Raw genomic sequence first — 22819 nt, 5'->3', positions numbered from 1 at the left:
CTAAATCGGGTATGAAATGACGAAAGATTAATAAGATTCCTTAAAGTTGCATAAAAACTTAATTATCTTGGTGTTGACAACAAAATACTTAGGCTCGCCACGGAGGGGCTTCACTGGGTCGGTTCCAATGGGCTCGCAACATCTACCCAATCGCAACCCTGGGGAAGCGAATCTGAACACTTCGAGACTTTCAATCAGGATATTAAACTCCACGACGTAGAATATAATGTCGATTTCTCAGAGGCATCCAGCCGCTCACCTTGCCAAGTTGCACCAACTGCGGGGGGAGTCAGGCCAATAAGCGGTGGAATAGATAAGCAGCTGACTACAACTTGCATACAGCCAGTCTGACTGGCACGAAGACGAGGCTGAGCATGGAATTCTAATCGTCTTCTTTTCTTCTTTTCATGGCATACCCGAACGATAAAAAAATGAACGAACAGAATCCAAAGTCGCCGGGCGTGGGTTTGCTGGATGAGGAGGGCATTTGCATGCTGTCCCTCGATGGAGGCGGGGTACGCGGCTTATCTTCACTATATGTGCTCAAACGCATCATGGATGGATATAATGCCGAGAGGAAGAAATTGGGACAAAGTCCACAGAAGCCAGCGGATATCTTTGATCTAATTGGAGGCACGAGCACGGGCGGGTAAGGTTTGCCAGAAAGTCCTGATGATGCTCTATTTCTCACCAACATTACCAGACTGATCGCTATTATGCTCGGAAGGCTGCAAATGGATGTCGACGAATGTATTTCAGCCTATAATGACCTTATCAAGGTGGTCTTCAACGAGAAGGCAAGGGTTCACCAGTCAAAGTTTAGCCTGCTAGGGCAGACGCAGGCTCGATTCGATTCTGGAGGACTCAAGGCGGCGATTGAGAAGACTTTGAAGGACAGGGGGCTATCGCCGACAGACAGCATGGTTGATAGTCGCCAACCCGACTGCAAGGTGTAAGTATATCAAATGCTGCCAATCAATTTAGCTTTCCCCATAGATCAATTTGTTAACTTCCGAAACCTGCTAGCTTTGTATGCGCAACTTCAAAGCTTGACGCGGCTGTATGTCGATTCAGGAGTTACAGCAGCCATAAAAGCTCTGTTAATGCGACTATCTGCCAAGCAGCTCGGGCAACATCCGCTGCAACCACTTTCTTCAATCCGGTTTCCATCGAGGGTATGAAATTCGTGGACGGGGCTCTCGGAGCCAATAACCCAGTCGACCAAGTTGAAGAAGAGGCTATGGAGATCTGGTGTCCGAGCACAGGCAACCTGCAGCCACTGGCCAAGTGCTTTATATCAATAGGAACAGGCAGACTTCCAACATACAACATCGACGATCGAGTCGATAAGTTCATAGGGGCCCTGGCTAAAATGGCAACAGATGCTGAGAAGATAGCAGAGGCATCGATTAAGAGGTGGAGGCAGCACCTTGAACAAGGACGGTACTTTCGGTTCAACGTCGATCATGGATTACAGACAGTAGGGATGAAGGAGTACCGGAAGAAGAGGGAGATTCAGACTGCCACCGATAGGTATCTGGACAGCCAAGTCCAAAACTTCTGGGTACAGAAATGTGTTGAGAACCTGATACTGAAGAAGAGTGCGTAATGGAGGACTAGTAGACGTACGCGAGCTAATGATTTATTTTACAGGAAGTACTAGGCCAGATTTTGAACTCTTGATCGCGGTAGGTGCCTTCTGCTATCTCCCATACTTCCATAGGGTACTCATGTGTCTTAGCCACAACAAGATTTCGTCTTTTCAAGCCCGAGGCCACAGGGTCCAGAATGCCCTGAAGAGAGTCAGTCTCCGCAACCCGCATCTTGGAAGACGAAGTCACCACCACAGCCTTGCTTCTACGTACCAACAAAGCGATCCCCTTCCTCTATAGACCGACCCAACTACCTCCAAAAATTACAGGCCGCCTTCCCCCAAGATGGACATCAGAGAGCGGCACTCACGGGGCTTCCTGGATCCGGAAAAACCCAAATCGCAATTCAATTTGCAGAATGGGTTCATTCCTCATACCCGAAATACTCTATCTTTTGGCTGTCAACAGGCAACTTCGAGGAGTCCTACTCGCGGATTGCACAAAAGTTGGATCTGTTTCGCCTCTATGAACACGAGTCGAAGTCTACTGATGCAAGAGTCCTTTTTCATCGTTATTTATCGTCAGAACGTCTTGGAAGATGGTTCCTCATTATTGATGACGCGGATACCGACAATGATCCACCAAGTACTAGTTCTCAGCCCAAGAGTGTTTTCAGCGATCTACCTCATAGCGAAGAGGGTAACATCTTATTCATCACACATTCGATGAAAGCTGCGACCGCCGCCGTTGGAAATCAAGTGAACAAGGTCATTAAAGTCAGCGGCCTAGAAACCCCAGACGCAATCTCCATTCTAAGAAATTCCCTGTTCAACAAGGGGCTGCTTTCAGATGAGGATATAGTGAAGGAACTAATATCCGAACTAAATGGCCTCCCTTTCAGTATTCAACTGGCAGTAAGGTATCTTAACAACCATGCCCATCTGACAATAGCCAAATTTCTGGAGTTATTGCGCAGCCCAGGTCAAGATGCCTTTCCGTTCGTCTCACAACGTACAGACGGGACAAGCGAAGGGACAGATTCCGAGGACTCTATACTCAAGAACGCTATGAAATGCTTCGAGGCAGTCCAGAAGGTCAATCCACGCGCCGCGAGACTACTTGAGTTCATTTCGCAAACTGGACCATCCTCCATCCCAAGAACAATCCTTGCTGGCACTGGAATCAAGGGTGGAAAGGCCGAACTCGAAGAGTCTATCGGTATATTGTGTAGCTTCTTTCTCTTGGCTCCAAGGCAAGGGGGCAGTATGTTCGACATGCCCACTGTCATTCATTTATGCATCCGAGCATGGGCTAAGCAGAAGAAAGCTTTCAAGAGCCTGGCGGAAATAGTTACAAAGCGCATGAACGAGCTTGTCCCACCGGTGGATTGGTCGAAGAGATTAACCTGGAAGACGTACCAGGCTCATGCTATCCGTGTCCTTAAAAACTGTCAAGATCTTGATTTGAGATTCGACGATCGCTTTCAGCTTATGTGTAAAGTCGGATCTTGGCTCTTAAGGCAAAGAAACAGCACCCTAGCAATCCCATGGCTTCAGCAAGCTGTGGAATGGGTAAAGAAATCCTCATTCAAGCACACCAAGCGGCGTCTTCGCATTGAACTCGACCTTGCAGAAGCCTATGCAGAAACAGGGCAGTCAGCAAAGGCGATTCAACTTTCGGAAAAGGCATTGGCGCTCCAAGGGAAGCGTCTTCCAAAAGATGAGAGCAGCTTGTTGGCGGTGTCATGTGTTCTCGCAAAGTCTTATCGTTTCAATGGTGTGCCAAAGCATGAAATTGATCGCCTGGAGAAGCTCAGGAAAGCTGGCAGTAAAAGAAGCGCCATGGACAAGTTGATACTCCTGGGTGAGCTGGGAAAATGCTACAACTATGCTGGAGAGTATGAAAAGGCAGCTGAGAGTCTAGAGATGGGGATCGACGCAGCGGAAAGCAAAATCGCAAAAGACGACCCGATTCTTATTGCCGTCAAGAACCACCTCGCCTATTCATACGAGCACAAAGGCGAACGAAAGAAATGCATCTCTCTGCTAGAGGAGACTCTCCCAATCCAGCAGCAGATCCTAGGCAAAGCACATTTCGACACCCTCAAGATTCAAGTATCCCTCATCGAGCAGTACTTGAAGATCAAAGAGCTTACAAAGGCCATTTCACTTTTGGAGGACCTGGTACCTATTCAGAGGAAGACTCTTGGGCTGGTACATAAGAGGACTATGTCTTCTGAGAATAGCCTTGCAGAGTCATATCTTCAGAATAGAAACGTGTATACGGCTTTGAAGTTGTATGAGCATATGGTTTCTGTGCGTCAGAAGAGTTTGGGGCCAGGTGATGAGCAGAGGAAGTGGGCGGAGGCGCGTTATGAGAAGTGTATTGAGACTTGGAAGTGGACTTGGGCCCGGAGATGATACTATCAGATTTCGAACAATTATTTGTTCATGTATCACGCAGATAGACAACCATAGATATTGATTGGTCGTCCTGTGGCCTGAATTCATCAATGGCCCGTTTATGCCTCATTTATGGGATCTGTTGGTCGAACCTTGCACACAATCTCTGTTAGCCAATTACTGCCAAGAAAGCCGACAAACCCCGCTTCCTGAAATGTCGACAACAAAATAATAATACCTCCAGAAGTTAGCTTTTCCATCAACACGGGTCATATACTATTGTAAAGCTATTCTTATAGTCCATTATGCCAGCCCGCTCACTATATCTTGCCAAGTCCGGCGGAGGCGTGAACCAACGCTCTCATTTCGCCCTCTTCATCCCGAACGCAGAATATGATCGAGACATTATCAGTGAAGACTTCTGGTCTCTTAAGGCTATTGGAACAAAGATACATGTTGTGGGAGAACCTCTCATGTCTGGTTTTGCATTCGAGGTTCATAGGAATTACAACACTCAAGCCTATCCGGACCTGAAGCGATTAGTCTTTCTTGGGAAGATCGACGTTTCAATCCTCCACAGCTATGCAGAAACTGAACCAGAGATAAGAGAGAATACGCCGAGAAGTCTTATTGAACGACTTGCAGAGTCCGTACCTCCGCCTCCCAAAGGACAAAACATACGTGCACCAATCGATGGGGTAAGAAACCAGTTGCAAGAGGCAGAACGGCGATTAACTATTTTATATCCAGGTGAATACAAGAAGATGTCAGGAGTGGACCTTGGAGGTGCTCAACCTTCTAACAGAGAAAGAGTTGGTGCCTCCAGAAGCTGTGAGTATCCTTCACAAGGAAAGAGATCAACCAACCAAGGGCATTTTTGGCTACAAGAATAATGAGGCACAGGATGACGGAGGTTTCAAGGCAAAGGAGGGTCTGTAAATCGATTCCTCTCAACCATTGTCAGTCTTAATTTCCTAAACAAAAGTAAAGGTGAAAAGTAACCATCACGTGAGAATCACACTTGCCCTTTCATTGCTTCCTTGGCAGCTGCTGCGACTTCAAGCCGTCGCATTGACAAAGGAAATAATGTCCATGCCAGTCTAGTCATTTCTTCTGAACCTCTCAAAAACTTCAAACTAGGGATCATGCCCGCTTCCTCATATGTACCCAAGCCCAGGTTCTCACTAGCTAAAGTTACCATCATGTCTTCGACATCGACCTCTTCGGTCTCCAAATCATTGATGAATTGGGTTATAACATCGGAATGTCTTTGAGCTTCATTTGTTTTGCAAGACTCTCGACATTGGTCACTATATTTCATGTCAAAAAGACGCTTGATCTCGATGCTCGAAAGAGACGCTGCCCTTGATATGACGCGCTCGAACTTCCGTCGAGGTGCAATGTCTTTCTTCGGACCATCTTCTGTTAGTCTTGGTCTCATGAAGTATCTTACTTTGATTGAAGGACTGTCAAATTTTGACACCACATCCTGAGCTTCAGGATGTTTCGACACACTCTCGGGTACATTATCCCCAATCTTAGAGAGCAGATACAGTAGCAAGAACTGTATGTTGATCTCATAAACCACAAATAAGGACTTGTGATTGAGTTGGCTGAGTTCCCAGGTTACCACTTCAGTTGCCAATAACCGCATAGTCCCATTGTCAGCAAAGGAGGCGAAGAATGCGACAGCTGCATTTGGGTCCTGGCAAGTCTTCGCCATTTGGATAGCCATTTCTAAAGTTTCATATGGAAGCTCCAGATGGAACTCTTCCAACCTCGGCCGAGCTACCGCCACCTCTTCATAAATACTATTATGTTGCAATAAAGAGAAGTGATACGTCAGAAGGTTTGTAAATGCTGTTTTCTTCCTAACAAATGGCTCTGGAACGAAACAACTCAGAAGTATACCATATCTGTGTGGATCTGCTCCAAGATCCATCAATTTTGCAAAGATTCTCTTGCAGAGTTTCGGACGAGGTTCCGAACACCATCCCTCTCGCATGATATTGGTGGCAAGATCAGGAGAGGTATCATTTGCAAGACATGAGATAACATAATCATCAAATATTTCATGATGAGTAATCAAAGCAGTCAAGAAAAGGGGTGGATTTCTCCACGAATGTGAGCTGTTTCTTGCGAAATGCTTGTCAAACAATGGCTGAATGACGTCGAGCATCTGGGTAGCCACTTGAAAACCTTCGATTCCCCAGCGTGTTGCAAAATTAGCGATACACTCGATAATAGTATAGCTATCCCACGGCAGGTCCCATTCAGATGTCAGACCTATCAATACGCAGATAAGACCTTTTAGAAGCTGTGTTTGATAGGAAAAGGCGGACAACGGTTCGCGTCCTAGAATACTGTGGCCAGCTTCTGTGTCCGTCAGAAAGTCATGCGCTGTTCGATGAATGAATGATACCCTGCCAAGTGCCTTGGTTACAGCAGTTTTCTTACATCCCAACATTTCAGAAGTGTTTTTGTCAAGCTCCTGCGTCTGTACTTCAAGCATTCCTGCACACCGAGTGTGTATCGAAGCTTTTAAGTCATCGCACATTCGCATCATCTCCGTCATTCCGATGGTACCCGTGCCGGTAAAAAGGGTCTTTTGTATTGCAGGATCATCGGCGCAGGCAATCTGAAGCGTCAGAGGTAGAAATGAAGCTATATCCCAACTGGGATCAGTCAGGACGTAGCCTTCTGAGTACCCCATAGCGTAATGAAAGAATTTGCGTGCTGTCTCTTGATAGACATTGCTTTCTGCGTTAGATCTTTGCCACATATCTATGTAGAGCTTCTCAAGGTCTCTAGGAAGCTCATGGAGTCGTATAGAAAGCATATTCTCCGAATCATTATTCTGGATCCCCTCTATGATGCTTCGTGTGGCGAGATGAAGCCATAGAAAAACACCTTGCGCTTTATCGACAAGCTGTTGACGCAAACGATCATAGAACTCCAAAGAAACTTGGCCATTAAACAACAGTTCGCGGAATCTCTTTCGTAAGAAGGTATGCATATCAAATCTCGTCAAGTCTTCCAGTAAGATTCCGACTGTATTTGTCGTCTGGAGCCACCGCATGATTTGTGCCTCAGGCCGAGTCGACATGCACAGCTTGACCTTTGGAAGCCCTGACAAAGACTGGATCAATTTGGAAAGCTTAGAAAAGCCATCTTCATTGCGAATCTCATCCAGGCCGTCGATGAAAATGCATATGCTTCGGGCATCCGTGTCTGTGAGGTAACCCTAGACGGCTTCCAAGTCTTTGATAGACCAATCATAATATTCGGAGTGAAGGGACAAGTTACTGAACCGCTTCAATGCATTCAAAACCAATTGTTGCTGATCTTGCAGTCTTTGGTAGAGGAGTGAGCACCAGAGCCCTTTAATGCTGTTCTGCTCTTCTGAGCCGATTTTACAGAAGAAGTAAGAAATAATAATCGCATCAGGACTCCATCGGTGCACTAATTCCTGAGTTTGGTCCTGGCTAAGGATGAATTTGACGAGCGTGCTTTTACCAGAACCTGGTTTTCCTTGGATGTAGAAGAGCTTTTCTTTTGATTGCAGCCATAAATTGAGTGATTGCCATGAGCGATGAATATCTTCCATATAACCCATGTAACTAAGGTTGCTGGTCGTTTCGGATAAGTCGTCGTCCTTTGGATCGCCACCATCATCTGACTCATCGGGTTCCTCGGAAACCTCACTAGTGTTTAAACTTTGGTGATACATAGCCTTCATGTCTTCATAAGTAGCAAACACTTGGTTAAAGCTTGCATCTCTCGAGTCCATGACATCGTTGTACCGTTGATTCATCCGTGGAGCTTTGAGACTTTGAAGAAAGGTTTCACATTTTCTCTTTGTTTCAGCGGTAGTCCTGAGCTCCAGAACTTGGCTGTCGGTGTGCAAATTGATGGCTGCCTCGGCCCTGGCTCCTTCTTGGGTAATTGCGTTGCGTGTTGTAGCATGTTCTCGCTTCACGAGAGACTTTGCATCAGTCATGCCTTGAGCGAGCTGGTTGATGAGAAACTGTATATCAGTATCCAATTTACCGAAACATTCGTCTTGCCGGTAGTTTATCGCATTGCTCTGTGAACTGGAGTACGGCTTATTTTAGTACATGCCCATGGCAATCCGAATGGTGAGCTTACCATAAATGAGACGTTAGCTCGATTTCCATGACTTGCTGATACTTTGAAAGCGACTCCTGAAGAGCTTGGAGCTTTTTACGATGCCTCGACGCTCTAAAAGTCTTGCGAAGCGATTGTAAAATGTCGCCCTGGGCCTGCATGCTCGTCACGCACTGAAGTTCCGCCTCCAGCCTATCGGCAGCATTTTTGCATTCCTTAGCAATATTTTGCAGCTTTGGGCTAGCAAACCTGGAGTTCGCATTGCTCATCTGCTCGCAGCGAGTGTGTACTCGACCAACGGCTTCGGACATCTGCCCCGCATAGCGCTGAAGATCATCGTGAGAAGTTGTTGCTCCATCATATGCGTTTTTGCAAGCTACAACGACATCAGTTGCGAACGAAATGACTTGCAAGACTGCGCTCGCCGCGCCGAGTGCTTCAAAGCCCGTAAGCATGATGATTTTCTCTCTAGAGTAATGATCTGACGCTCTGAAGGGCGGGGTAAAGAAGATGAAAATTACGCAGCCTGATCAGGCTGTGCAGGTCTGCTGTGTTGGGCTGAATCACGCTGACTAACGAGGATGCCCAGTAAGATATCGATGCCAATAATGGAAATGCATGCTCGGGATAATTAGTTTTTGCGGTCTTATGCACCACGCCTGGTGTCTCATAAATGGCTGCATGTACAAACTGCAGTACAGGATGGCTTTCATTTGGTCCTCACAACTTTGTCGTGTCTGCCTGGAACAAATGTTAAGTGATATTCAATCTGAGTCTTTGTCCTTCCATTTGCTCTACCAGCCTAGCCTCATCTCAGCATAGGCCAGAGTAACTGGATCGACAGCCAAATCGCACAACTTCAAGTCCCGGTAGATGCTCTTCCCATCAATACGCATGCCGTTTCGCCTGACTTCACAAAACGGCTCTCTCTTAACTGAAAAGCCCACATTATACTTCTTAGCTACTCTCGCCCACTGTTGTTTACTTCCTTCTGTCAGGTTTATCCAGTTTTCAGTTACTCTCCATGTGATGGTAACTTGGTCTTTCTCAAGCTCATATCGGAACAAACAGGCATTTATCCCATTGTCCCACCAAATTTCCATAATCTGGAGATTTGGCAACTCTCGGGCGGTGACAGCAGATTCTTCCAAGAGAGCATTTAACTGACTCTGGAACGATACAGCGTCTCCGCGAGCTGTGTTTGGAATCTCAAGACATAACTGCTCCAGTTTTGAACCATGTTCGAGTTCTTGATACTGCTGTGACTTTCGAAGATGCCGAATAAAATGCAGTGGATTCATGCCACCAGGTGGACAAAGTGCGACCAAATGGTGAGCTTTCTCTGCTAAAAACTTTGGTTGTTCAGGCCCTCCGTCTATATGTTTATTGTTCGACTGACCGAGTGATCTTGAGACGAGGTTCAAGGAAAATTGACGAATGTGATGGGGAAGTTGAAGAATTAGGCTGATCCAGTTACCGAAAGTTTCGAGCCGGAAAGAAACGACGCTCGTCAGAGCCATGCGCAAGATCCGTACCAAGCTCTTTTCATCTATCCCCCTGTAGAACTGATGGCGTATCCAGAGAGTATGAACGATCGGGACTTGCTTGAGTTTCTTCGTTGTACTCAACTCAAGTGGTGTGCCTTGTAGTCGCGACAAGCCTTTCTCGGTCTTTGGCCTATGCCAATTCTTCCCAGGGTCGCACAGACGTCTAAGAGTATTTATACGGATGAGGTCTCGAATGCTAAGTGAGCTTTCGAGGTCTTCTTCCAGCTGGAGGCTGTTATGTATAGCGTATTCTAACGATGCTTCTTGGGAAAAGTTGTTGTCACCAGGTGAGTAAGCAGTGATCTCGAGTATTAATCCGGTGTCCCGATCGTTGGAAGGCTCCCAACGGCAGAGCACATTAAACAATCCAATCAGCGAATCAGAAAATCTCCTGTTATTACTACGATATATTGTTAGAAATAAGCACGACAAGAAGATCACCAATCCCACCATTTTATCGTCGCAATGGACTCTTCTTTATGGCATTCCGGATAATCGTAGTCCTTGAGCTTGATCCTCAAGCATAGGTAACGTATATATGACAATCTCACAACCTTTTGGCGCTCGGTCATGTCGGAGAACGTTAACAGCTGGGAGTTGTCGATCATAAGGCGTCGGAATATGATCCTTTCAAAGTGATCTTGCCATTCGGAAGAGACGCAGGCAAAGCGACTAAGGCCCCTAGCTCGACAATTTCGCTGTCCGGCCACGTATCCGAAGATTTGCAGTCGAAGCTCTTGAGGGAGCGATGACCACTTGTAGGTGATGGGTATCCCCGGGCTGCTGGATGTCAAAGTCATGCTGAAAGGTTTGTGTTTTGTTGTCCTTTGAGGATAGGAAAAGTTTGCGACGGCTGGTGGTTCTTATAATGCATCGACCACCCTTTTGTCTTTTTACGGAGCTTTTAAGTGACTAATAATGGAGCGGGCATAAAGCCCTGTTCTGGTTAAACTTTAGGCAACTCAGCCTCTTACTCGCACAAACCACGAGTGAGTCATACTCGAAACTGTAAAGGACGAAGTTTGATACAATATACAGCAGACAGTTAGTAAGGAAATATGATGCTTCTTCCCCAGTGAGTCAACTCAGGTAACTCCGCCCGCCAACTCTCCTTGCTTTTCTTAATCCACAGGTGCCCTTGCCGCACAGAAACAACGCAATTCATACCAGCTCCAATCCGCAGAAACTCCATTGGTAGAGAAGTCTCCATTCCACAGCCCGCAAAAGTCACAGCCATGGGAGAATCGAGTGCAGGTGTCATCATTTATGCAGAACCGCAGACACCCTTGCACCGAATATGTTCCACTTATATCATTGATGTAGTTTCCGCGTTAGTAGTGGCCACTGCCGAACTCGTAGGCATCTCAGGTAGATCGCAGAGACAGTCTAAGGAGTACCAAGTCCAATTGGTGTTGGAGCCATCAGTCTCTTGCATTTTTCTCACCCGAAGATCACAAAAGACATTTTCCTTCACAACAAACGCAACACAGTCATCCCTCCCCTTACAGGCATCACGGCATCGAGCAAAGGTCGCAGGTGCAGTAATGAGATGGGTGCTGTCCGGGTTTTTAACATCACCCTTGGCATCGCAGAGGACACTAGCTGGGAACAGGGTAATTTCATTGTTAGTGAAAGTGTAGCCAGTTGAAATGGGAGTAAGGGTCGTCTCGGTGATGGTGGCGATGGTCCCAGAGGTAATCGTGCCAGTGACAGATGCGGTATCTATCAGCGGCTATAGTCACGTTATATAGCTTTTATGTACATCAGTCTCTTATGGAAACAAGAGTATTCCCGAGGTCCAGTCGCCTTTAATGTTCGAGCCTGCGACCGCAAATAGATACCCTGCACCTACTGCACCTACTGCACATGACTAACTAATTTTAGCCAGACCAGATCTGGCTTAGACATGCTGTCACCCCTGCAGTAGCGCCTGGTCTTTAACAATTACTCCAACATCTGATTTGCCAAGATACTCTTTGTTAGGGTCTAGCTCACGAGTTAGAGCAAGACTATCGATTATGGGAGATGAGCTGAGCAAAATTGATCGTTCATAAATGCCCTCAGTGGCTGAGTTCTCCCATTCTCTTTGGTATTTTGTTTTTGCTTCTCGTTGCGCGCTTCATATCCCACCTTCGTCACTCGTTTGTGCGCCACGATGCATTGCAATATCTTTCTTTTGGCTGTCAGCCTTATCGCTGACGCCGCTTTTGCTAGTCCATGCAAGCCGCAGGGCACAAGTGAGTTTAAACCACCTAGCCAGATGGTGACTGCTGACCTGTGAGGCCTAGCTTCCGTGGCGTCAACATCAGACGTGACTAGCACTGTTGAATCATCTATCGCCACAATCGCAGAGGACACAACCACTGCCGCAACTTCCGAGACAACAGAAGCTTCTAGCACTACGGAAATATCTGTTACAACGACCCTAGAGTCTTCAACTGCCGCCGCTACCTCTTCAGACGTGACAACAGTGACATCCGAGGCTGAGACAACCACTACCGCCGCCAGCACTAGCACCGCACCAGCAGCCAACCCAACATACTCCCTCCTCGCCACCGGCGGAAACCTCAACAATGCTCAGCCCCAGGGAAACATCGAAATGACATCTGTCCTCGTCTTCAACCCCGCTCTCCCCCAAACTGGGGGGATCCGAACCTTTAACATCGAGCCCTCTACCGGTCGTCTCCAAGATGCCAACGGAGGAACTTACGTGTGCGCCTACTTCGGATCTTCGCCTAATACGTCGACTCCACCTACAATCGCATATTGTAATCCCACCAACACGGGTACTAACAAAGCGTACGATTACTTGACCTGTGAGGTTGTTAGTGGGACGCTTTCGTGCACCGCGCCTCAGACTATATGTCAGGAGGATGAGGATATTGGGCTGTCCTGTCTTACTCCGCAGGATGATGTGTATGATCAGTTTTTTACTGAGCGGCGTGTCACTGGTATGGGAACGACAGATTTCTGGTATATCAGCACCGGAATTCCGAGTGGCCTCAGCCCTATTTCCATTTCTGCTGCTCAGGTTTAGTAGGCTCTCTTTACTCGGAGCGATCTAACATCACGGTGAAGGAGAAGCAGAGAAGTCAAAAGGTATGGATCCATACACCTGTGATCTTAATAGACGATCTGGCAACTGCAACCTGGGACGGACTTTAATCATAATCGGACATACTTCGGTATTTAATCAGCCTGCAGAAATAATAAAGACAGCGCTTTGCATACTGTTCCTTGACTTCGGGTCTTTGTACCGCGAGGCTCCATTGCTATTATTCGGGAAGTGAACCCGAGCTTCATCGGAGTCGACACGTTTTCTGGTACCAACATTGCTATGACCATGCCAGCTCGAATCTGAGTGAGATAGTCACTTCTCGGAACGTCATCCAGGGTACCGACTTTCCGAACGTTGAGTGGAGGAACGTGCGGATACTTACCCGATTGGCAACCGCGGAACCCCTGGGATCTCCATATAACCATATCTTGAAGTATTCGTCCGTTACCGTTACGTTCTGGACGGCAGAAGTCTTACCCATTTCGATGCTCGCCTCACTTTCACAGGGCGTCTCCAGCCGAAGGAACTTGGGCAACTCTGAGGAACGTGCTCTTATCATGAGTCGGCGGGCCCGGGGTTCATGATATACTTCCCTGTTCGCCGTCAGACATTCATACCCACTGAGGGTAATCTTACTGTTATTTTTCTGGCCACGGACTATGTTTATGCGAGAAGGGCTACCCCCCATGAACGGGAATAAGATAGTCGATCAGCGGGTGTCGGGAATGCCGAAAGCTTATGCGGCTGATGACGGCATGATCATCGGGTATTTAGAGATAAGCCTGTTACTCCAGAGCAAAGCCATGGCTACCATGGCAGCTGAAATGTCTCGTGTTACGATCAAGGGGGCTAGCGATGTTTCACGTCGGGATGATTCCGCGCAGCGTCACATTGTTGAACGATGTCCGTCATAACATTACTTGCATGATTCTCTTTATGGAAGCAATAATAAGCATCCAACGTATGATTTCGCCAACACATAGGTTCTGAAAGCATAGAGCATGTTGAAGGCAAGGAGAACCTAGCAGTACAACATCCCCAGACCTTGTTCAGACTGTTGACTGCCTGATATCCTTATGTAATTTATAGCTCGGTTCTCATAACTAAAGTCCGTTATGGGCCCCGGCATCAGTCCCCGAGAACCCTTCCAAATAGAGTTACGAATTTACAAACTCGACATATCCAACCCCCAAATTCCCCGCCAAGATCCACAGAAATTCTCATGCAGCCGAGGCTTCCAGAAGCCTCCTTAGAGTCAAACATCAGAGGAATAAACTCGGGATTGTCAGGCACAAAAATGGCAAATGCCTCACAAGAAAACATGGAAAATATGCCTCATTTTCTTCTTCGGTGGCAGCGATATCAGTTTTATCAGATGACCGCCACGGCGTTGGACCTCGGCGCTAGCGTGATCGGCTCTCAACGCCGTGATACCGAACCCAGGCTGATCGACATGAACCAAGGGGTATAAAGTGGATATGAACTTTTTTTGAGCGTTTTTTATTTTCTCCGAGACACCGTGGTGATCTTTGCGTATTAGACGGTTCGCGAGTAATGAACGGAGGGATGATTATGCATTAATGACACTCTGGTCAGAGGACTTCGGCTAGAGTTGCACATATCTAAGAGTGGATAAGTCATCTTTTCAGAGAGTTTGGGAATAGAGTTTAGGCTTTATCGTTGTCGGCGTTATTTTATCTGTTTACATGGCGTTGATAGAAGATCCTCCAAGGAATATTGAGAGTATTGATACCAGATCTCCAGTATTATCGCGAATTATTATCTTTGAAATGAGACTTGAGATACAGTAATCTATTCTAAACAGAGAGATTATATCACGCAAAACTCAATTGGTCAAAAAGTCTCACCGAAGACGACCTATCTCAACCCCAGGCCCCGTTGAACCCACCACGACCCCCCCTAGACAAGGAAACGCCGGATGATAGTGACATGGAGTCATAGTGGAGCAGGGCGCGATACACGATCAAGTTATAATCCGGGGTAATTCAGTTTCTTGTAGTCATAGAAAGGGCCAGATTTATAAGGACATGACGCTCCCGGCTCCATCTTCCCCAGATTCTGCATCCCGTTCCAGACTCTTGTCCCTTCTCCATACATTCACTTACCGTTTTATCTGAAGAAACTTTTTGTTCAAGATACTCATCATGGCGAAGAAGGAAGAACTCCCTCGTGATATCGAGGGCGTCGATGATCTTCAGCGCTCTCCCTCGAGATGTACCCAGGAGGGAACGACAATCGACGCCGTCTTTGGCGAAGTCTCGGAAGATGGACCTAACTACCGCAATGTACGAACCCCGGTCCCTTCACTTCACAATTACTAATGAGTGTCCAGGTCGGATGGATCGCCACCGTCGCGCTCATGACAAAAACGCAAATCGGCCTTGGAGTCTTATCAATCCCCCAGACCTTCGATGCTCTAGGTCTCATACCCGGAATCATATGTCTCATCGCCGTGTCAGCCATCACGACATGGTCAGACTACATGATCGGCGTGTTCAAGCGACGACATCCGCAGGTTTACGGTATCGACGATGCAGGACAGTTGATGTTTGGGCGGATTGGTCGTGAAGTCCTCGCGGCTGTTTTCATGCTATGTAAGCATCATTCATGTCCTATTGCGGGAAGGCTGGGGGTGCTGATGACTTACAGATTGGATCTTCGTTGGTGGCTCAGCGATGCTTGGTATCTCAATCGGTCTTAACTCGGTCTCTACACACGCAGCCTGCACAGCCGTGTTCGTTGCCGTGGCAGCTATTCTGGGCTTCTTCTTTGCTAGTATCCGCACGCTCGGCAAGATTGGCTGGCTAGCGTGGATCGGACTGGTCTGCATCATGACTGCCAGTAAGTTCAAGCCCCTTCATCTCACGAGATCAAGTTGACTAACACGAGAAATTAGTCTTTTGTGTCACTGTCGCTGTTGGCGTGCAGGACAGACCTGCAGCTGCTCCGCAGGAAGGACACTGGGAATCTGACTGGAAGCTCTTTAACCATCCTAGCTTCGTTGACGGTATCACGGCTGTGTCGTCGCATATCTTTGCGTTCTCAGGCACACCCGCGTTCTTCCAGATCGCTGCTGAGATGCGCGAACCGAAGCACTACACCCGCTCGCTGTTGACCTGCCAATCGATCGTGACAATCACGTATATCACCATCGGAATCGTGGTATACTACTACTGCGGTTCATATGTTACGTCCCCTGCCCTCGGTTCAGCTGGCATTCTCATGAAGAAAGTCTGCTATGGCTTTGCCCTGCCTGGTCTTATCGTGACTGCTATGCTTATGACTCACGTGAGTGTCTCCATGTCTTCTCAGTGATCTACGCTAACCTGCCAAGATTCCCGCCAAGTACATGTTCATCCGGTTATTGCGCGGTACTAAGCATCTCAACTCCAACAGCATCGTGCATTGGGGTACGTGGCTAGCCTGTACAGGAAGCGTGACCATCATCGCGTATATCATCGCCAGCGCCATCCCTGTTTTCGGCGGCTTGGTGTCTCTCATCGGAGCTCTTCTCGGCACGTTGATGTGCTTCCAACCCTATGGTTGCTTCTGGCTTTACGACAACTGGCACAAGGGCAAGACTGAAAAGTCACTCAAGTGGTGTCTTATGGTTGGTTGGAGTGTCTTTGTCATTGTGGCTGGAACCTTTATGATGGTTGCTGGTACCTACGGCTCAATTGTTGGTATCAACAACTCGATGAAGGCCAATGGGGGTTCAAGCCCGTGGTCTTGTGCCGATAACTCCAACTCTGGCTCGGCTGGTCACTAAATGGCTTGGGTCTTGTGATCTATATCTCGGGCCGAAGATGGTGGCGGAGATGCACTCGAGATTGGCCTCTTGGGTGGCTTCAATTCTGAAGCGAAGGTGTTGTTTTGAGCGAGAGGATATATACGAGTTGTCATTTGCTGTGCGGGCACATTACTGAATTAGTTATCGAAGCATCAGATGTATTTGGAACGATCATGATAGAATGTAAAACATAAAATGTCACATAACAATAGAATACCCATTTCTTTTTCTTCAATTACTTTCCCTGGTGAATATTCATGACCTATCGCTATCAGTGACGCGTTCGAGATAAGGAACACGTAGGAGTATAGCAACAACCAACCTGACCACCAAGTTGAGCTTGATTAATGGATTAAATATTTCTCATCATGTTTTATCACGATAACGTCTTGGATGAGTCACATGATGCCATCACCAAACCTTGTCCCCCAGCCCCGTTATCATCGTCATCTAAGCTTATGTAATGACATCATTGAACCCCTGCAGTTCCGTGCTCACTCCACTAACCAACCGGAAGCCCGGCTTGCGGCAAAAAAAAAAAAGTTACTGATAATTCTCCTCATTACGAGTCATCGCCTCTTTTCACCAACCCTCATCGCTCATTCTCACAAGAAACAAGATGAGCTTCGTAAGGGCGTTTTCGTTCCTCACGGTCGTGAGCGTCGTTACCTATACCATTCTCTCAGTGGCCACGTCAATGAGTGGCGGACCCCCCGCTGTGCAGACGGGTAATGAAACCCACCCGATTCCGGCCTTTGGACTGGGGACTTGGTTGGCTAAGAAGGGCGATGTGAGTTCGAATACGAGGTTCGCGAGAAGAGTGCAGTGCTGACAGGAACTTAGGTTGCGCACGCAGTGGAATATGCTTTGAAGGCCGGTTATCGCCACGTCGACGCTGCTGCTATCTACCGAAATGAGGAGGAGGTTGGGCAGGGCATCAGGGCATCTGGCGTGTCGCGCGACAAAATTTGGGTGACTAGTAAGCTTTGGAACACGGATCATCGACCTAGTCTCGTGCGCAAAGCCATTGAAAAGTCCATCGCCAATCTGGGCGTCGAGTACCTAGATCTCTACCTCATTCACTGGCCTGTCGCTTGGGTCCCCGACACCAAGGACCTCGACAATGACACCTCCATCGTGGATACTTGGAAGGCCATGGAAGAGCTCGTCCGCGATGGACTAACGCGCAACATTGGCATTTCCAACTTTTCGCCACATGATATCAAGACCATCCTCAAAATCGCCACCATCCGTCCATACGCGCACGAATTCGAAACGCATCCTTACCTACAACAGCAATCCTTCGTTGACTTTCACACCAGCGAAAACATCAAGGTCATCGCATACTCACCGCTCGCCAACACGAACCCAACTTACAACCCCGACATTCCGAGCATTCTTCACGACGAATTCTGGACGAAACTCGCGGACAGCAAGAACGCGACGGTGGCGCAGACGGTGTTGGCGTGGGGACAGCAGAGGGGCACTGTTGTGATTCCGAAGAGTACCCATGAGAAGTACATTGATGAGAACTTTGGATCGCAGGAGGTTACATTTACGGAGGGGGAGTTGAAGGAAGTGGCCAAGAAGGATAAGAAGTATAGGTTCTTGAATCCTGGGAAGGATTGGGGCGTTGACCTATTTGAGGGCCTTGATGGAGGGTCGAAGAAAGAGGAGGAGGAGAGAAACGAGGACTTGTAATCTGATCGGACTAATAGACGGAGGATATTTTTAGATGATATTATTAATAAGATACCAAACCTCTCGGATATACGGATACTGGACTTGTGAACAGCGCGTCTATGTCTCGGCAACACCATCGCGATCTAAATCACACACGGAGTAGGCGAGTCTAGAATTACCCAATGAAATAATCTAAATCTCCATTCAAAACTACAGTGCCGCAGAATCCAATATCGCCGGTCGAATAATGAGTCAAAATCAGTTTATGTCTCCTAGTGTCACATGTCTAGCCATAATTGTCTCATGAGCATTTAACGTAACTGGATAGTCAAAATTGAGGGAGAAGAGACAATCACTAGATAATCCTTCCAGATTTAAATACCCCTCAGGATAGAATTTTCAATTAGAATAAATATGAACAGCACAAATTCCGCTGATTTATTTTCCGCCTTCGGGAGTTGACCGCCCCATATAGGGTAGTTGACAAAATCCATAATCCAATTTCCTAGAGTTTCACAACCACAGTAAATACAACCCTGGCAGTTCAATCAGGCGCAGCGCAAAAGTTTCTACGTAACAACCAACTCTATCCCACATAAAACAATTGGTCAACAACTCCCTCTCAAAATCCTTCAAAAAGCAAAACTTACCCAGAGTTTAGTAAGGAAATTGTCATTTCCTGCACGACTCGCACCATTCAGGGTCCAACCCTGCGCCACTTCACAACGCAAGTCAAGAGTCATGATCGACATGCTCAATACACTTAAATCTCGCCTCGTGGCAATGCATTCGAATCCAAGACATGATCATCCAATCCGTTATTCTAGCTTGTCTTCTTGGCTCGTAGGATCTACAGTGTGCCATGATCCACTAACTAAACCCCCTGTGAGGCTAGAGTCGTAGCCGAAGTTTGCGCCCTGACGAACGGATAGAGATGAATGGGCATGTTTACGCAGCGGGCGACGAGTCTGTTCTAGATCGGATGATACACTTGGCTGTGCTGCCGTTGTGCCGTGGCTTCTCGGCTCTTGGACCCTCTTGTCAAATTTTGTCTCAGTTGACTGTCATCTCGCTGACCGGCAGTTTGCATGTACGCTCAGACCTCAACTGAACTACGGGAAAAAGTAAAAGCTGCTTACGTCTCCCTGCGTAGACTAGACATTACATACACGCAACGTCAGTCAGTCTTCAACCTCGAAACCGGGAGTATACGACGATCATAGTATAACAGATCAAAGCCCCAACGGGGATGAAAAAGCCACTCTTATATCCATCCTCCTGTTTCAACGGTCGTGATCACCATGACCCCCCGAAACGAAACATCATCGTCCTATTCGCTAGCATGTGGAAACATCTCCATTAAAAAGTCTCCGAGGCCCAGACTAATTCATCCCGCGTGCCACATGATGCAACCTCAACTCCACATGGTTGACAGGAGAATTCCCCAATCTGGCAAAGCGCACTGCAAGGGTGTTAAATAGCGATCGCCGGATATAATTGTCACCGCTTTTGAACTCCCGCTTCACGAGGTAACATCGTCAAGGAGATGGTTCGACATTTACTATTATCCTTCCTTTAAAATGCTCTCCCTCTGCTCGTAGTTTTTGTTCTCCTGTTCTGTAGTTTTCTGCACTCTTTTTTTAACCCAGTCACTCTCTTTTCACTCACTTATTCGGAAGCGGTTCACGCTCCAGTCACTCATTTACATTTGTTTATTAAAAAGATGCATTTTTCTAGTTTGATTCCCGCTTTGGGGGGTCTTGTGGCTGTTGCCACTGCCTCGCCTCACCTTCTCGGCCTCGGTCTCGATGTCGACGTTTCGCTCGGAGGAAACAGTGCTGGAGCTTCTAAGCCCGTTGACACTTCCTCCAAGGGTCTCGACCTAGCTCCCACCACTGCCGCCGTTAGCCAAAAGGGAGGTCTTCCTTCTACCTGCAGCTTGGCCAACAGCTGGGAGAACCATGTTCTCTTCGACGGTATCGCTGCTCCTGCATCTGGCGCTGCTGCCGCCATTAAGCTTGGTCTCAACCTTCCCAATGCTCAGATCGAGGGTGATGCTACTCTTGAGCTTGTGAAGGACTTCCTTAAGGAGCCTCGCGTCCGTATTGGTCTTGGTGCTATCAAGGCTTATGTCGAGCTCGACATTTCTGCTTCCGCTGCTGTTCACGAATCCATTGAACTCTTCGCTTCTTCTGCTCTTCAGCTTGAGGTCCCCGGTCTTCTTGAGGCTGAGGCCGGTGCTGCCCTCGCTCTTGACCTTGTCGTCGGTGTCGATGCTGCTATTGACCTGTCTGCTGGTGTCTACCTTGCCTTCGGCGAGGAGGCTTTCGTTGAGGTTTCTCTTCTCACTAAGGAGATCGTTGACGTCTCCCTTGAGGGTCTTGTTGCTAAGGCTCTTCCCATTGGCGTTGCTGCCGAGGTTGACCTCTCTGCCGAGGTTTCTCTTACTCTTGGCCTCCGCCTCCGAACTGAGATCGATCTTTCGGCCGAGCTTGACATTCCCGTTCTCGACATTGAGGCTGGTGCCAAGATTGCTGTCTGGGTCAGCCTTTTCGAGTACACTGCCGTTCTCATCGCCACCGACAACTGCGCCGTCTCCGTCGATGAGCTCATTTCTCTTACTCTTGGTCTCGCTGTCGAGCTCAACGTTGAGGTCGGCGACATTCTCGACATCAGCCTTGCTCCTACCCTCACCGTCACCCTTGCTACTGCTGCTCAGGCCAAGGTCTGCCAGCCTAACCGCGGTACTCCTGGTGGCTTCATTGAGAAGCAAGGTGGCCCTTCTACCACTCACACTCAGGTCGTCTCTCTGTCTACTCTCCCTGCTGGAGGCTCTGATTCTACCACCGGCTCTGCTCTCCCTGATGCCACTGGTTCTGTTGACGCTTCTGGTTCCGCTGATGTTACCGGCTCTGCCACTGCTGACTCTTCTGACGTTTACCCCGTTCCTGGTGCCTCTGGCTCTGAGACTTACCCTGCTGGTGCCGAGACCACTGGCTCCGGTGCTTACCCCATCCCTGGTTCCGGTTCTGAATCTAGTGCTTCTGCTGGTGCCGAGACTACTGGTTCTGGCTCTGGTGCCTACCCTGCTCCCGGTGCCTCTGGCTCTGAGACTTACCCTGCCGGTGCTGAGACTACCGGCTCTGGATCTGGTGCCTACCCTGCTGGCCCTGGCTCCTCTTCCGCTCTCGCCAAGCCCCAGACCACCGGCGATGTCACCAGCACCGTCACCTCCACCCACGTCTACACCATCACCAGCTGCGCTGCCTCCGTCATCAACTGCCCTGCCCGCTACACCCAAAAGGTCGTCACCTCCACCGTCATCGAGAGCACCTACGTCTGCCCTGCTACCGAGACCGGTGCCGTCCCCGCTACCACTACTGCTCACTCCACTAAGGTCCATGTTCCCGTTACCACCATCACTGACACTCTCACCACGATTGTGCCTTGTAAGACCCGAACTACCAAGACCTTCCACCCTCCTACTACTCCTCCTCCTGCTCCTACCGTCACCATCGTCGACACCACAACCTACTGCCCTGAGGAGGGAAAGACTGCTCGGCCTTCCAAGGGCCAGACTACTTTCCAGGTCGTGACCACTGCTTCCCCCAGCACCAAGGCTTACGAGGTCCCCAGCCACGCTGCTCCTACCACCGAGGGTGAGGAGAAGCCCACGGCTGAGGTTCCCGTTCCTGGCAAGCCCACTGGCGAGGCTCCCGTTCCCGAGAAGCCTACTGCTGGATACCCCACTCCTGAGAAGCCCACCGGTGGCAAGCCTGTGGCCCCTCCCGCTCACAGCGCCCCTTACCCTCCCAGCAACGGAACTGTCTCTACCCACGTTCCCGTCTACCCAGCTCCTGTTCCCACCACTGCCGTCCCTGTGGTCCCCGCTCCCGGCACCACCGCTGGCTACGCGCCCCCTCCCGTTGTCTCTCAGCCCGGAGTTGTTCCTCCTGCTGCTGAGACTCCCGTGGCCACTCCCGTTCCCACCACTCCTGTTCCCGTCAGTGGTGCCAGCGTGGTTCGCACTGGCTTCATGCTGGCTCTCCCAGCTGCCCTTGCTTTCTTCATGTAGATGATAAACGGTTAAGATTACAGGATCTATGTATAACACTTAGGTAGCGGGACTTGGATTAGCAATAGTTCATGGTTTCTTTAATTTTTAATATTACTATGTCAACTAATTGAAATCTTACCGAGTGATTGCTTCCATTCCACCAACATGTAGCAAGTCATGTGCTTGTAATGCTTTTTTGCCAAGTTGGCCACTGCGTATTTGTCCTGACTTGATATAATGAATCCTGTTTGCATTTGCATGTCGCTAGGCTATCCAATGAATTGAAGTCTCGACCTGCTGCTGCCTTGTTGACGGCTGCCTCTGCATAGGAAATGTCACAACTGTCTTTGGAGTGCATGGCTTATTTGCCCTTGCAGCTGTATGCACCTAAGAATCTAACAGCAACTCTGTGCTAGAACTGATGGGCTTGGTCTACGTGTGGAGAAGCATTACCAGGAATTCTTTGTGCTCTCGTGGATTGCACCACAGCCTAAATCTCGGGAGTTCAATTGATTTCAATCACTGACTTGTCAAGAGTGGC

The 22819-nt window shown here is 48.4% G+C and overlaps 9 protein-coding genes across 9 annotated transcripts; 6 read left to right on the top strand and 3 right to left on the bottom strand.

Moving 5' to 3' along the window:
* Nucleotides 1-431: 431 nt before the first annotated feature.
* On the top strand, nt 432-4012 carry FMAN_13204 (uncharacterized protein; the record flags this gene model as incomplete). The annotated part of the gene is made up of 5 exons (XM_041832644.1): nt 432-649; nt 704-952; nt 1027-1601; nt 1654-1688; nt 1742-4012. 5 exons carry the CDS (start codon nt 432-434, stop codon nt 4010-4012), a joined length of 3348 nt encoding a protein of 1115 aa, XP_041683086.1.
* Nucleotides 4013-4299: 287 nt separating this feature from the next.
* On the top strand, nt 4300-4933 carry FMAN_13203 (uncharacterized protein; the record flags this gene model as incomplete). Its single annotated transcript, XM_041832643.1, has 2 exons — nt 4300-4692; nt 4745-4933. The coding sequence occupies 2 exons, from the start codon at nt 4300-4302 to the stop codon at nt 4931-4933; spliced, it is 582 nt and encodes a 193-aa protein (XP_041683085.1).
* A 76-nt stretch (nt 4934-5009) lies between these two features.
* On the bottom strand, nt 5010-7073 carry FMAN_13202 (uncharacterized protein; the record flags this gene model as incomplete). Its single annotated transcript, XM_041832641.1, has 1 exon — nt 5010-7073. The coding sequence occupies one exon, from the start codon at nt 7071-7073 to the stop codon at nt 5010-5012; it is 2064 nt and encodes a 687-aa protein (XP_041683084.1).
* A 165-nt stretch (nt 7074-7238) lies between these two features.
* FMAN_13201 (uncharacterized protein) lies at nt 7239-8577 on the bottom strand (the record flags this gene model as incomplete). The annotated part of the gene is made up of 2 exons (XM_041832640.1): nt 7239-8088; nt 8144-8577. 2 exons carry the CDS (start codon nt 8575-8577, stop codon nt 7239-7241), a joined length of 1284 nt encoding a protein of 427 aa, XP_041683083.1.
* Nucleotides 8578-8916: 339 nt separating this feature from the next.
* Nucleotides 8917-10469, bottom strand: FMAN_13200 (uncharacterized protein; the record flags this gene model as incomplete). The annotated part of the gene is made up of 2 exons (XM_041832639.1): nt 8917-10069; nt 10120-10469. 2 exons carry the CDS (start codon nt 10467-10469, stop codon nt 8917-8919), a joined length of 1503 nt encoding a protein of 500 aa, XP_041683082.1.
* A 1355-nt stretch (nt 10470-11824) lies between these two features.
* On the top strand, nt 11825-12706 carry FMAN_13199 (uncharacterized protein; the record flags this gene model as incomplete). The annotated part of the gene is made up of 2 exons (XM_041832638.1): nt 11825-11906; nt 11958-12706. 2 exons carry the CDS (start codon nt 11825-11827, stop codon nt 12704-12706), a joined length of 831 nt encoding a protein of 276 aa, XP_041683081.1.
* Nucleotides 12707-14892: 2186 nt separating this feature from the next.
* On the top strand, nt 14893-16517 carry FMAN_13198 (uncharacterized protein; the record flags this gene model as incomplete). The annotated part of the gene is made up of 5 exons (XM_041832637.1): nt 14893-15033; nt 15081-15342; nt 15398-15589; nt 15645-16036; nt 16083-16517. 5 exons carry the CDS (start codon nt 14893-14895, stop codon nt 16515-16517), a joined length of 1422 nt encoding a protein of 473 aa, XP_041683080.1.
* Nucleotides 16518-17157: 640 nt separating this feature from the next.
* Nucleotides 17158-18239, top strand: FMAN_13197 (uncharacterized protein; the record flags this gene model as incomplete). Its single annotated transcript, XM_041832636.1, has 2 exons — nt 17158-17328; nt 17382-18239. 2 exons carry the CDS (start codon nt 17158-17160, stop codon nt 18237-18239), a joined length of 1029 nt encoding a protein of 342 aa, XP_041683079.1.
* A 1705-nt stretch (nt 18240-19944) lies between these two features.
* FMAN_13196 (uncharacterized protein) lies at nt 19945-22296 on the top strand (the record flags this gene model as incomplete). The annotated part of the gene is made up of 1 exon (XM_041832635.1): nt 19945-22296. One exon carries the CDS (start codon nt 19945-19947, stop codon nt 22294-22296), a length of 2352 nt encoding a protein of 783 aa, XP_041683078.1.
* Nucleotides 22297-22819: the final 523 nt, after the last annotated feature.

This window comes from Fusarium mangiferae, assembly GCF_900044065.1.
Source record: "Fusarium mangiferae strain MRC7560 genome assembly, contig: FMAN_scaffold007, whole genome shotgun sequence".
NCBI lineage: Eukaryota > Fungi > Ascomycota > Sordariomycetes > Hypocreales > Nectriaceae > Fusarium > Fusarium mangiferae.
This window is presented reverse-complemented; position numbering and strand designations above follow the sequence as displayed.